We start from the raw sequence: 14473 nt of genomic DNA on the forward strand, positions 1-14473 counted from the left end.
TAACCTTAGAAAACCTTAGAAAACTTTATCCAGTAAGTTCTCCCTTCTTTTAGTCACTTCGGAATTATTTTTGACCACCTGTTAAATCATGAGTATATTAAATTTTTTCCCCTTCCTTTTCATTTCCTTTTTTTAAGTCACTGTTTTAATAGCCATCTTACCATTATTCTCTTACAGTTTATAGTTTTCTGCTTAAATTGTAGATCTGATTATGCCATTCCTCTATTCAAACAGTCCTGGTAAATCTCCATCCTATAAGAGAGTTCAGTTACTTGTGTATGTTTGTGTGCTCACCATATTATAAACTCCTTAATTTGCTCATCTTCACATCTTCCTTGCGACTTTATTGCAGTGTCATGCATATAATCAATGTGCAACAAATATTTGCTGAGTTGAATTGCTTATTTATTTATTCCCCCCCCACCCCGCTTGCCCCCCACCCCAAGTTGGATCTTGTCTTTGGAATTGTATGCTTTAAATTGTGATTCTTTCACTTAATTTATGTGTGGGTTCTCTTATTTATATGTGAAAATATAAATCTTACAGCTCTTCTGTCTACATAGTCATTCAACTTTATCTGTGTACCTGCTTATGTAGCCATGTGTATAATCTTTCTTACTGTTAGCAAAAATCAGTGTTATTATCAGTGTTAAGCAAAATGCATGTGAAGATTAAAAACTAAAATAAGTATTCTATATAAAAAAGAAAACTAGTAACTCTTGATTAAATGGTTTCGTGGTACATTTTTGGACAGCCCTGCTGGGTCAGCTTTCTTTTACATCACAAGTTTAAGTGATCTGGTTAGGCTATACATATATAAAATGGTATATGTAGGGCTTGCTAAAGTTCTTAGCAAGTTAAATTTTCTAATTTTTCCATATCCAAAAAAGATACTTTTTAACTTAAAAATCACAAAATATTTTCATTTGAATATAAAGTGTGTGTGCATTCTCAGTTATGTCTAACTCTTTGTGACCCCATGGATGGTAGCCCTTCAGGCTCCTCTGTCCATGGGATTTTCCAGGCAAGAACACTGGAGTGGGCTGCCATTTCCTTCTCCAGGGGATCTTCCCGACCCATGGAACTGAACCCAGGTCTCTTGCAATGCAAGTAGATTCTTTACCATCTGAGCCACCAGGGAAGCCCTTGAATATAAAATACCAAAGCATTAAAATCTAATTATAAAATGGAGCTTACAAAGCATCTGTGCTCCTGAAAGAAAGGAAATATCAGCAGTGAGATGAACAATAAGACTATTAAGGTCATTCAGGCAAGTGGTATTGAGAACTCAAACTAAGGTAGAGAAAAAAGAAATGAATAGTATCTGGGTAAACTATAGAGAGCAAGAATTGACAGGAATTGGTACATAGTAAGATGTCAGGAATTAGACATACTTGTTAGAGGCAAGTCAGGCAGTACTTATTTCTAGACAGTTGCTTAATGTCACTCTCAGTATTGCCCAATATTTCCCGCCTCTGTTGCTTTGTTCATATCATCTCATTCTGCATGTTCAGCTTCCCTAGGCTAAATCTTACCCATCCTCTAAGGTCCACCTTATATTCTGTCTATTCAAAAGTTACCTTCAGGTGCTCTCTAGGTGGGGGAAACACTAAACTCTTTTAATCTATATCTATTTTTTTATTATTGTTTATTACCTCAGATTTGTCTTTCTTGTGCATCTTTTCACTCTTAACTAGTGCCTTATATATGATTAAATATTTCATTTTGAATTGAGTTTTTATCTTCAATAGATTAAAAAAAATCATGATTCAGTATCAAGTTAGATAAACTGCTTTCCCTGTAACTTACTCTAGGTTAAAATAAAAAAAGCCTGTATTTGCCTACTGGTTTTGAAAAGTGCTTCTTTTATAATCTTTCAGTGTAGACCTGCATCAGGAATGGTTTGAAGGGAAATGATCATAAGCACAAATGCTTACATTTTTAGGGTGGTAGGTACACAGGTCTCGGCAACCTCAGTTCTCGTCAACTATGTGATTTTGTTCCAGTTTCCTCCTGTACTTTACTGGTAAGTCCTTGAATTGTGAAACACAAAGGGACTGGTCCTTCTGTTCTTTGAGGTACTGACATCTAAATGGTGAAACTGTTTGCATAATGTTCCAGAATTCATTGAAGAAGTTTGTACCACAGCCATGGAAATGGTTACAGTCTATAAATCAGGGTCCTAGAAAGCAGTGCTTATGTGAGGTTTTCTTTAATCCCCCAAATTAGACAGTTCAGAGAAGCTTTTACACAAAGTGTTTCAGCTAGTGATTACATGTGACTAGCATCTCAATGCTCTTTTAAATGAACTGTTCCTTGCTTTTTGAATGAAGAATTTATGTCCATGACTATATTTCCGTGACTCTTAAAATATTGAAAACTTGTTTATTTATTTATGGTGACATATGTACTTTGCTTTAATGGTTTTACCTTAAGGTTTTTTTAAATAGAGTAATGTTAATATTTCAAAATCTGATCAGAGATGCCAAAAATCCTTTTCAAAATATAAACGATTGAACTTGTCAGATTAAGTCATAAGCATAGTTTCAAATATTTGGTAATATTTTTGAGCTCATTCCAGTAAGGAAAGCAGTTGGATTATAGTGTAACACATTTTAGAGCATCTTCTTTATAAACATTATCATTGTTAGATTACCACATCCCTAACATTTACTGAGTCTTTACTATGGCACTGGGCACTACATACAGTATATCATTTAATCCTTAACAAAACAGATTGTTAGGTTTATAATTATTATATCGAATTGGCGGGGGAGTTCCTCCTGAAAGTCACCCAGCTAGTCACCATGATCATCCTGGTAGTAGGAACCAGAGCCACAGCTCCACAGCGTTTGCTTGCTGGGTGAGGTATAAGTGAGACTGCATATTTCCTGAGGGCTGGAGCTCTGCTTCTCACTTTATACCCGTGCATAATGTAATGCCTGGCACGTTGCGGATGATTCATAGTAAATATTTGTTAGATACGTTTGCCTCTCATGGAACAATAGCAATGACAGAAACCCCCAAGAGAGCAAGGCTTATTCCTTGTAGCTTACCTGAATGTATTCCAAAGATCTCACATTGGAACTCTACATTTTTTTTTTACAGAGAAATCATATTAGGTGTGACTGGAGGGTTTATGATTTCATTCTGAGAGTTACATGGGTCTTTGTAAACTAATCTGTGAATTTGACTGCCCTTGAATAGCATGGCTTTGATGAGGAAATCCTCTTTAGGCAATTTTCAAATGGACTTTGGCAATAAAGCCTATTGGTAAGTAGGTTGGAGGTTCTGGCCATGTGAGGAATACGGTGACATGAACCTTCTCTTTGTAGCTCAGAGTCATCATTATGAGTATGAGTGATAGCTTTTAAGCCCTCCATGTATAAACGTCAAGAAAGGTTGAGCTTCTTTAGGCATGTAGAGATGGGGGACCTTGAATATGCCTCTTGCAGCAGCATTGTTCAAATGAAGACCTTCAGGCTTAGAAAAGTTAGGTAATCTCATGAAGTCATACAGCTATTTCAACCAAACAGCTAACTTGTGGCAGAGACTAGGTGTGATTTTCAGCATTTAGTGCTTTCCGGCTGTGTTAAACATTCTTTTAGGCACTCTTTACATTGAATAGTTCAGATCTTTATGTAACAGCTTTAGTATTAGGTTTCGCAATATATTAAGTCTTTGAAAAAAATAAAGTCCATTGTGCAATACCTAGATAGGAATTAATATAAGAATATCATTCACAGTTTGAATAACTTTTTACATGTTATTTGGTTCACACAACTCTGTGGGTAGGAAGGGCATGCTGTTATAGAGATTAAGACTTGGAAAGAAAGAGTAATGTCACCCAGCTAACAAGTTGCAGAACCAAAGTTCAAAACTAGATTTTCTCAACGTAAGATTTGGAGTTGGATTCACTTAAGTGAGATGTGCGGCTAGCCTGGAAGCAAGTTGGAACAAAGACACTTCTTAGTTGTGTGATGGTCATGTGGAGTAGATGGGCCACCGTGGGGGGAAAGGAGGAGGTTTGGGAAAAGGCCCTTATCGTTGAACTCTAGAGTCGGGGAATAAACAGTGGGGAAAGTAAGGGCGTAGGTTTTGAGATATGACCACAGTGAGTATGCAGTGTATGAATTTTACTGAGCTGGCATGGTGGAAAGGAACTCTTCCTCAGACCCAGGTTTGAGTTCCTTTCTACTAACTGGCTGTGTGACCTTAGGCAAGCCAGTTCATCTTTCTGAGCCTTGGTGGACTCCATAAAATGAGAGTAATAGGAACCATGTGAACACTGCTCTGACTGCTCACAAGTCTTTTTTTTTTTTTTTTTTTTGCTTCCTTCTGGGTTCTCTGTATTTTAGTATTTTTAGCAGCTACCTAGCTAAATCATGAACTAGTTACATATGTTCCTGTACTGAATACAGAAATACTAGAAGCCTCCTACCGGAAGGGCATCAGAATGACACCAGTTGCTCTGGAGCAAAGGGAATTTTTATTACCTTTTTTTGATGACAGATTTGATCCCCAGTCCATCTCAAGTTTGGGTCTCACTTTTTATTTCGATTGTTATCTATGAGACAGTAGTTAGTGAATTGTTATATCATTAATTAATGTTTTTATTTTTTCTAGTTGTATAAGTTTGGAGAGACAGTGTCTATCGTTTTCTGGACGGACACTTGGAAACCAGAAAGCTTCTTTGACAGAGTGAAGAAGAACAGACAAAATGGCATGCACACTTTATGCCTACTAGGTAAGTGCTCTGCAGTTTCACTAGGGTCACAGTATGGAGTTGTCCTATTGTTCTTGTTTTGATTTTGTATGAAGGTAAAACTGTTCTGTGTGATACAGTCTAGCTACTCTGTGCATGGTGTGCCCTCCCCCATACTCTTGTGGAGAAGTGAATTTTCATTCCAAATACAACTTGTCTATTCCTGCATATATAACACAGTTCTTGCTGCTTCCTACTTCTGCCCTATTAGATCCTCTCCAGCATTCCATCTTTTACCCATTTGTTCATTAAGAGCCCGTCCTCATCAATTTACAGCAACTCAGAAGACTTATACTGAACATTTACTCTTAGCGAGTTCCATCCTATCTTTCTTGAGGTGTCCTTTGAATACTGCAGTCGTGATGCTATCAGAATCACAGAATTATAGATCTGAGAGAGACTCTGGAGATCAGTCTTCAATGAAATTGAGGCCCAGAGACATTGGATCATTTTCCCACTGTCACCCAGCTTATTGGTTGCAGAATTGGTAGAATCTACAGAGCCTGTAATTCTCAGCTCTTTTCACTGTATTATGCTGCCAAATTGTTATTTCCTACCTAGTGTGGAAAGAGTTGGGGTCCCTGTCTTTGTGTACAAAGATGATGGTACTGATAGAGCTTCAGGAGTTTCAGCTACTGCATTTGCCAGCAGAGGTACTGGAATTATACTGATTCACATTCACTGTCAGTTCCTTCTCTACAGTATGTGTTGTAAAAATACTGTAATCAGAACTTTAATCTGTGGCTGGTCAACAGAAGAGAAGCAACTGTCATCTTTGATAACTTTGAAGTGACACTTCTGCTTGACATCAGAAGACAAAATCTGAGTGCTACTCTATACTAGCTAGAGAGTATTTTGAACAGTCCATACCTTTGCCTTCTTTTTTATCAAATAGGAATAACCTTTTTCTTGTCTTTTGGAAGTGTTTAGATCAGTATATATGTGTGTATGTGTATGCACATACACATATATAAAATAAATATACATAAAAATAAATACATTTATTTACTTTAAGGTTTCTAGTCTTTTGTGTTGAAGTCAAATTACTATGTTTGTAAACACTGATTCACACTCTTGTAGTTTGTTTTTTTTTATCATTTGTTGGGAACAAAATGCTCACGTATTGGCGTCAGTCCCTGGACCGTACGCTGAATTGCACTGTTTTGGTTCCACTTTGCGTTAAGTTATCCATAGAAGAATGTCTGCCATGTAGCACAGAATCAGGGCAAAGAAAGAACCCCTAATTTTGACCTCTGTAGTAAGTATAGATATTCAGAACATTAGAAGAGATTCCTATTTGCCAAAGACATTTAGGTTGTCTCATGTACAAAGTTCTCTATTATTCAATAATATATAATTTGTACATTATCAGAATGTCTCTTTTAAAAGAGAAGACTGTAGAAAAGTTTTACTAATGTTTAGCATTTCTTATAGAGTAGAATTTGGAAATTCTGTAGAGCAGAGGTTAGCAAACTAGCACCGCTGGATCAAATCTAGGCTACCACCTGTTTCATAAAGTTTAATTGGAACACAGCCACGCTACTTCATTTATGTATTATCTGTGTCTGTTTCATGCTACAATGGCAGCAGTAAGTAGTTTTTGACAGAGACCTTGTGGCCTTCAGAACCTAAAATATTTACTACCTGGTTCTTTACAGAAATGTTTACTGACTCCTGATCTAAAGTAAAATTCTACCTAATTTAATGTACACCCTGTATTCCCCAGTGATTTTCTTTCCCATTACCTTGTGTAACTTCTTGTCTTACCATTCATCTGAATTGTTATATTAACTTGTTGGTTTTCTTCTTTACTTCATAAGAGCAGGGACTTTGTCTTACTGACTCCTCTCTTTCTAACATCTAGAAGTGTAGCACAGTGTAGCTGTCCCACAGATATGTAATAGAAGTTAATTGGTTGAAGTTTACTTTTAGTTTCAGACTTAATCTTATTTACCCATTGGCACAGAAAATCTTTAACTCTTGCTAGTTCATTCAGTTCCAGCTAGATTACATTTCTTTTTTACTCCAGTAAGAGTGACACCTAATTAGTTCTAGATCTAGATCAGGCCATGCATGCTTCTCTGGTATTTTTTTGGCTTATGCCTGAATCCCACAATTTACTGGTGTGATAATGCTTTCTTATTTTAGTTAATTATCAGTGTAATTTAGTAATTCATTATTAGCTAATTAGCTTTATAGTTTTGTGTTTGGATTTTCCATGTGGAAAGCTACCAGTCTCCCTCTTTAGTACTTCTTATTGGCAGAACTTATTTTGTGGTTCTTGTTAATTCATGTGGAATATGCCACTAAAGGTATCCATCATGTTATCTTAAACTTAGAGCCAATTAAGGCCAGAAAGTCAAAGGAGAATGAGGCAAGAGGTACAAGCGTTTAAAAAAGCTGTTATTAAAGGCAGAGGTAGAAATACATGCAACTGAGGGATGAAAAATAGGGATTCATTGGAGCTCAGATATGAAGTGTGTGTGTGTGTGTGTTTACACAACAGAACTGAGAAGTTTTTAAAACAGAATGGGGATAAAAGTAGTCTTAAGAGGCAAGCTACCTGTGATAACATCTTCATGTATCAGGAAAAAAATGGAGGAAAGGGGGAACAATTGGAATTATCTTTTGGGAGCTTTGAAAGGGCAGTTAGAAATTCAGCTCACAGTATTTATTAAGTATTTATGCCCATTGTGGAGCTAGGTTCTTCTGGAATACCAAGGAAGTATTAGACCTGGGTCCTGCTCTCAGGATTTTGGAATCTAGTTGGAACTAATGTGCTGTGTACCTGAAAGCTGAGAGAACAATTAAGTTCTATTGTATGCAGAGGCAGGAAGGACAACCCAGAGCTTTGGCTCTTGAACTTTCTCTAAGAGCTGCTGTCTCTTTTCTTGGCTTTCCTGGGAAAAGACAAACAAGGTTAAACAATATATCTTCCTTGCTCCATTAACAAAAACAGGAACAAGGTGTGAAGTATAAGATATCATGATTCTGACTTCGCAAACCATAGATCTCATCATTTAATCACCTGGAGTTCTCATTATTTTTAATTAGTATGTATTTATTGAACACCTGCTCTTATGGGCCATACCCTGTAAGGATTAGTGAGACTATGTCATGATAAGAAACCATAGAGAACTTAAAATTTACTTGGAAAGGCAAGACTGATATATATGATGTAACTGGAGATTAACAAAATATAGCATTAATTGTATGACTATCTCAAAGGACAAAGAGCCTTTGGGAGGAAGTCTGTAAAGGCTCTCTGAAGGAGTTTGGACTTCTACTCTACTTAATAGGTAGATAGTTTAAGTTGAGCTGTCATAGTAGAGCCACGTGAACAAATTTATTCAGTAGAATTTATGGTGTATCTGCTAGGTACTTTACATTATGCTAGGTGCTGGTACTAAAATGAATAGAAGCAGCTTACATTCTAGAAAGTAGAAAAGAATAAATATGGCCTGTGTAAATACAAGGTAAGATGAGTCTGGCTTGAATTTATTCACTAATACAGACTTACATTTAGTGAAGAAGCATTTGCCCATAAAAATTCTCCCCAGCCCTCTTCATTTTTAAAATAAAATTCTATAGAACATATCATTTAAAAAGTGAAAAAATTGAAAATATTAAAAACTTAACTATCACAAATAACATTTCAGAAGCTCAAGGTGAATGCATTAATAAATGTTTACTTTTTAAAAATGATTACAACTATTAGGTAAAGGAGATCTAAGTTGATGTTTATATCATTAATTGTATTGCAGGCCATATTTCAGTAACAGGTATACATATTTCCTATATGTGCCATACAATGAAAATACCTAAATAATGAATTTCAAACCTGAAAAATATATTCATTGCTGGTTCTAAGAACATTTAGAAATATATGTAAGGGATTGTCTCTAGAGCATTTTCCAAGCAAATGCTTAGTATCCTTTGTAAGAAAAACTTTTATAAAGTTTATAATCACTTGAGAAAGTTGTTGAAGCCTATCAAAAAGACCACTCAGTTACAGTGTATTTATTTTTGCAGAAACAAACTTTGGCCTAACCATTTGTTTTTAGCATGTAGAGCAGGAAGCAGCTGTTGCTCTTGCTGTTGTGTACTGAGTTCCTGTGAGGATGTAGAGTGATTCTACTTTTTCACCTTCTACCAGATTGTTTAGCTGAGCATCAGTGATTACAAAGCATAAAGAATCAAATCTTTGTGATGCTTTCATCATCAAGCTTTATAAGAACAAGGGCTATATGTGTTTTGGCTGTTGTGGCTACCAGTCCATGCTTGGGAAATCCCCAATAAAGTATGAATATTTGGTATTAAAATGTTTCATAAGTTACTGGCATGTCTTACCATTCACACAAAAGTGAGTCTCTTCAACATGTGGTAAGAATTTTCTTATATTTACATTACATGCATTGAAATGTATATTCTAGTACCTGAAAAATAGGTAAGAATAGGAACATAACAAGAACTTTCCAGTTGGGTCTGTGCAGTTACCAGCTAATGGAAATGAACACAAAAGATTTTGATTAGCTGTTAGAGAGTGTATATGCCAATATTTATCTAACTCTTTCCTGTGTCTTCTTTTCCAAGAGGAAATTCAATCCGTTCAGGATGGTCTCAGGGCCAACCTCATGTTTGTTTTCTAACTAATGATCTTTATACAACCACAAGCTTCCATTCTTCTTTATATTTCCTTAAAAATGTGGCCAGATACAAGTGTGAGGGAAAATTGTCAAAAACTCTCAAATTAGCATTTTAGAGACTTGAGAAAAATATTTACCAAAAATTTAGGTGTTTCAGCTGAAGTTTACATGTAGGATTTTGGGTAAAGTACTTAATTAAAAGAGAACTATCTTTTTTTGCTTCCTACAGATATCAAAGTAAAGGAGCAGTCTGTGGAAAATCTAATCAGGTAAGTTCATGTTCTGAGAATGCTTAATTCTATTTTAATTCCATGGACTACAAATTCTACTTAAATGGCATAAGTTCTAAAGATTGTTGAAAATCAGTTTTCAGTAACAGTGCAAAATTTAACACTTTCAATCTTATGAAATGTTAAGCAGTATGACAGAATGGAAATAGCAGTAAATCTCAGGGCTCAGTGTTGAGAACAGTGGTTGGCACCTAATAGGCACTCAGTAAATACATGTGGAATGAGTTCATCGAGAGTCAGAAAACATGGGTTTGAGTCGTGAGTCGGACTCTGGTCATGTGCTCTCGGGAAGGTTACTTCCATCTCTGAGCCGTATTGTCTTCAATTGTATACTGGGGGAAAGAACCCCTTTTTACTTACAGACGCAGTTTCCCATACAGTAGCCGCTACTCACATATAACTAATGAGAGCTTTAAATACATATGACTAATGTAACTGAGGAATGGAATCTATAATTTAGTTTTAATTAATTTAAAACTAATACTCAACTAAGTAACTAGATAGCATTTAAGTATATTTAGAACAATTGAACATGTAAATCTACTTTTACAACCATGAATTTTATGAAATTTTATGATCTAAATACGGATCAAGTATTTCCAATGAAAATTTAACACTTGAATTAAGATGTGCTAAAATATAGAATACATTCCAGATTTCAAAAACTTCATACAAAAATGATGTATAATAATTTTTATAGGAATAAATGTTGAAATATAACATTCTGGATATATTTGGCTAAATAAATACATTATTAAAATTAATTTTGTCTCTTTTTTTTACTTTTGTTTTTGTGGATACTATTGAAAATTTTAAATTACATTTATGGCTTGCATCATATTTCTCTTAGGGCTGAGTTACAGAATTGTTTTGAGAGTCAACAAAATAATCTATATGAATTTTTTTGTAAACTGCAAAAGCAATATTTTTATTTTGACCATTGAACACATTTGATAGGCTTTTGAGGCATGTGGAAGTAAACATATCTTAGCCTCCAAGACTTTGAAATATTTATTGCTGTAGTTTACTTTTCTTAGAGGAAGATATGAAAAGAGGAATATGTGGTTTAAACATGGGAATAAAAATGAACCCTATAAAATCTGATTAGAGTATAGAACAAATTTCCACTTATTTTGAATTATTTTTGCCTAAAGTACCACTTTGAATAAGAGTAACTTTGATTTAAGCATTTATCTTTAAGTTGCTGGACTTATTTCTGCCAACATTTCAGTGAGATGAGAGAGCATTTGAAATAGGACAATGAAGAAAGCTTAAGAAACTAAAGGTAAATGATATACTTAAAGTGAGTAACAAGTGGCAGCTTCAAACAGAACATAGAATGTGGTAATTGAGTATACCTGGGGGAATAATTACATTAAAAATGTATTATGTAATTTCATGGCTAAGAACAGTGGCATCTAGTTTTACACTTACAGGGGAAGAAAGATCTATGAACCTCCTCGGTATATGAGTGTCAACCAAGCAGCCCAGCAACTTCTGGAGATTGTTCAGAATCAGCGAATACGAGGAGAAGAACCAGGTACTCAGGAATCTTAAAAGGGCTCTCATATTCCCCTCATGCTGCACTGAGATGAGTATGTAACACCTGAAACACACGCAGGCATCACCAACACCACTAAAGTGAGGGCCAGTGTGTTTGCATTCATTTTTTTCATCTTTCCTTAAATCTCTTAGGCTGAAAGTTCTACTGAAAGAAAAGTAATGGATTTCTTTCTAGTAATATTAATATTCTAGAAATAAAGGATTTTTTTTTTTTACAAATTAACTATAAATCAGATTTTATATAAATAGGTTAGTATAAATATTTTGGTGAAATACAGAACCTCCATTTTAGCCCAAGTCTATAGTGAGCTCTATCCTGCAAAAGTATACTTATTCTGCTTTTTCTCATTCTCAACGCTGAGACCAGGTATAGTTGTTTTTTTCAGGATAAAGACAAGAGAATTTACCCTTGCATTCTTAATATCTAGACACAGTAGATATGCTATATAATAAAATGTTCATTGTCAATAGATTTTTATTGAAAGGTTCTTAAATAAATCTGTCATTATATTCTGTTACAGGGTGCTGACTGGCTTTGAACACATATTTCTTAATAGAAAAGATACACAAAGAGATTCTTTAATAACCATTGGCCTCAGTAGGCCTTGTTAAATCATGAAAAAAATAACATGCAGGGGTGCTCTATACCCATGCCTTTGTACAGAGTTCCTTACATTCCTGCTTGTCCTTGTAGAAATCATTTGCCCCATTTTGGTCATTTTTCAATCAGGACAGCTTTTCCAACTAAAGAAAATCACAAGAGGGTCTGCTGAAGAGCAGACACACTGGAATGAATAATGAAGTTCACCAATGTATGTTATTTCAAACTTAAAAGCATAAGTAATGTCATAATGCCTATTATTTCTTCAGGGCTGTGTAGTTTACTAAGTACTTCATATCTATTATCTTAGTCCTTAAACCACCATTTATGAAGGCTAGTTTTCCCATAAAAAAGAAGAAACTGAAGGTTTGTCATATAGCTGAGTGGTCAAGCACAGGCTCAAATCTATGTATTTATCTCATAATCTTCTGGTTTTTCCAGTATATCTTGATCAATGTGAGGATATCTCAAACATTTTATTTACAGTATAAGCATGTAATAAACACTGTCCACTCAGAACCTAGTTAAAGACAAATGCTATGTGATAGAGTATGCGTACAGGTAATTATTCATCAAATCCTAAAAATTTAAACTAAAGTAAGCCTTTGGAATTCTGAAATGGTAAAGTTAGGAAGTACTACTTTACTTTAAATGTTAGGTAGTGCAAATAATTTAGAAAAGCCTTAGATAAATCAGCAGATAGTATGTCTATAATGAGTGACTAAAGGATATTTAATATATTTGGGATTTATTTGTGACTTCTTTAAATGTATTTTTGGTACTAGTGTTAGTTTGAGTGGATTCAGGATAATGCATTTACTAAATTGAATGATGGCATCTTTGTTTTTCTTTTAATAGCAGTCACCGAGGAGACGCTCTGTGTTGGCTTAGCCAGGGTTGGAGCAGAGGACCAGAAAATTGCAGCAGGCACTTTGCAGCAGATGTCTACTGTGGACTTGGGAGGACCATTGCATTCCTTGATTATCACAGGAGGCAGCTTGCATCCACTGGAGATGGAGATGCTAAGTCTGTTTACCATACCAGAAAATAGCTCAGAATCCCAAAGCACTGGTGGACTCTGAATACAGGCATTTTCTATTGCGAGATGTTAATTTCAGTCATATATACACATACACGTATTTGTGTAACAAATCAAACAGGTCTTTTGGTTTACCTAATAAATATAAATTGAGTGGCCAAGAAGAAAGATATTCCAACAGTGCTTGGTTTCCTGTGTCAATGAGTTTTTACCCTGTGATATCATCGGTTGTTGCTGCTATTTTGGCAGTTTTTCAGGATGAACATACATGGAACAGACCAAACTGGAGAACTTACAGCTAGATATCCATAGACAGAATCATTTAAAAGCAATGTTTGTTTATGAAATCAGTTTATACAAGATAGAACTTTCTTCTTTCTTAAAAAGTCTGATGTCCTGACTGTGAGATATATTGTCCTGACAGCACTGTGGTATTCACGCATATAAACAGAGATGAGAAGAATGTGTCACCAGCCAACAGTCCCACCTCCTTAGGGCTCAGCTGAGCACATGCCACAGAATGACATCCTTCTGCATTGCCTTGTCTTGTTTAGCTGACATCCTAATTATGTGCCTCATATTTTGCTGTATTTTGGAGGTTATATAATTGTTGAATTATAAATGTTCAGCCAGCCATGTACAGTTGCTGTTTGGTTTTAAATAGCATCTTTCACATCCAAGCTGAAAAATGGAAAATTTGCTGACTACAAAATAAAATTTTTAAAAATTTAAGCCTGAAGACAACAATAGATTGGTCAAGATTTGTCATATCACTTAACAGTTAATGTGCCTCCATATGTATGCGAGTAGCCACATTCTTCTTCCTAGTTGTAAATCACACTCCATTTATTATGTTTCATGACTATGAAGTCTTACACTTTTTGTCAGTTCATAATAGAAATAGCATTGCTCCATGGTAGTTTAGTTGGTCTAACTCTGATTTCAGTTGACCCTTGAACAACACAGGTTTGAACTGTGTGGGTCCACAAAATACGTACTAAGTACTGCACAGTCTGGTTGGTTGAAGCTGCAGTTGGTTGAATCCAGGGATATGGAACCATGGATGTTTTCAACTGCATGAAAGGTCAGTTGCCCTAACCCCTATATTGTTCAAGGTCAGGCAACTGTGTTTCCATGGCCTAATCAGTTTTTCTGACCTCTTTGCTCAGTAGATTCACTAGAAGTTGAGCAAGTACTTCCCTACTTTCTGGGAGCAACAATTAATAGGAGATTATTTTGAGTTATTTCATTTGAGATAAAAGATATCTTAATATATGTAAAACATTCTACTTTGAATCTGTCAGATGCAAGAGAGAGCCAAGGACATTTAAGTAACAGTTCTGTATTTTTTTTTTTCTAAGGCATTAAACAGTGAAGAATTATAAAATGAAGGCCTTCTGGTTTGGGTAGTGGTGGAATAGCTTGTAATGTACAAACCCTCCCAATGATAAACCCTGGGAAAATATAATAAATAACTGTCTAAAGGCACCAAGGAGTGACCAGAAGTAGTAAAAGAACTATACTTACATGACTTTTTCCTCAGGGTATTTACCAGTCAGTCTAGTGAGT

General features: G+C 35.3%; 1 protein-coding gene across 3 annotated transcripts in view; it reads left to right on the forward strand.

Annotated features, from left to right (window-relative positions):
- Positions 1 to 13068, forward strand: part of DPH5 (diphthamide biosynthesis 5) — a 28709-nt gene extending 15641 nt beyond the window's left edge. For all 3 annotated transcript variants that reach the window (XM_043460510.1, XM_043460508.1, XM_043460509.1), the window contains exons 5-8: positions 4627 to 4747; positions 9641 to 9680; positions 11138 to 11241; positions 12724 to 13068. In XM_043460510.1, coding sequence (XP_043316445.1) covers positions 4627 to 4747; positions 9641 to 9680; positions 11138 to 11241; positions 12724 to 12947 — 489 coding nt within the window. In that variant the 3' untranslated portion in view covers positions 12948 to 13068. The remainder of the gene's footprint in view (positions 1 to 4626; positions 4748 to 9640; positions 9681 to 11137; positions 11242 to 12723) is intronic.
- Positions 13069 to 14473: the final 1405 nt, after the last annotated feature.

This window comes from Cervus canadensis, chromosome 2, assembly GCF_019320065.1.
Source record: "Cervus canadensis isolate Bull #8, Minnesota chromosome 2, ASM1932006v1, whole genome shotgun sequence".
Lineage (NCBI taxonomy): Eukaryota > Metazoa > Chordata > Mammalia > Artiodactyla > Cervidae > Cervus > Cervus canadensis.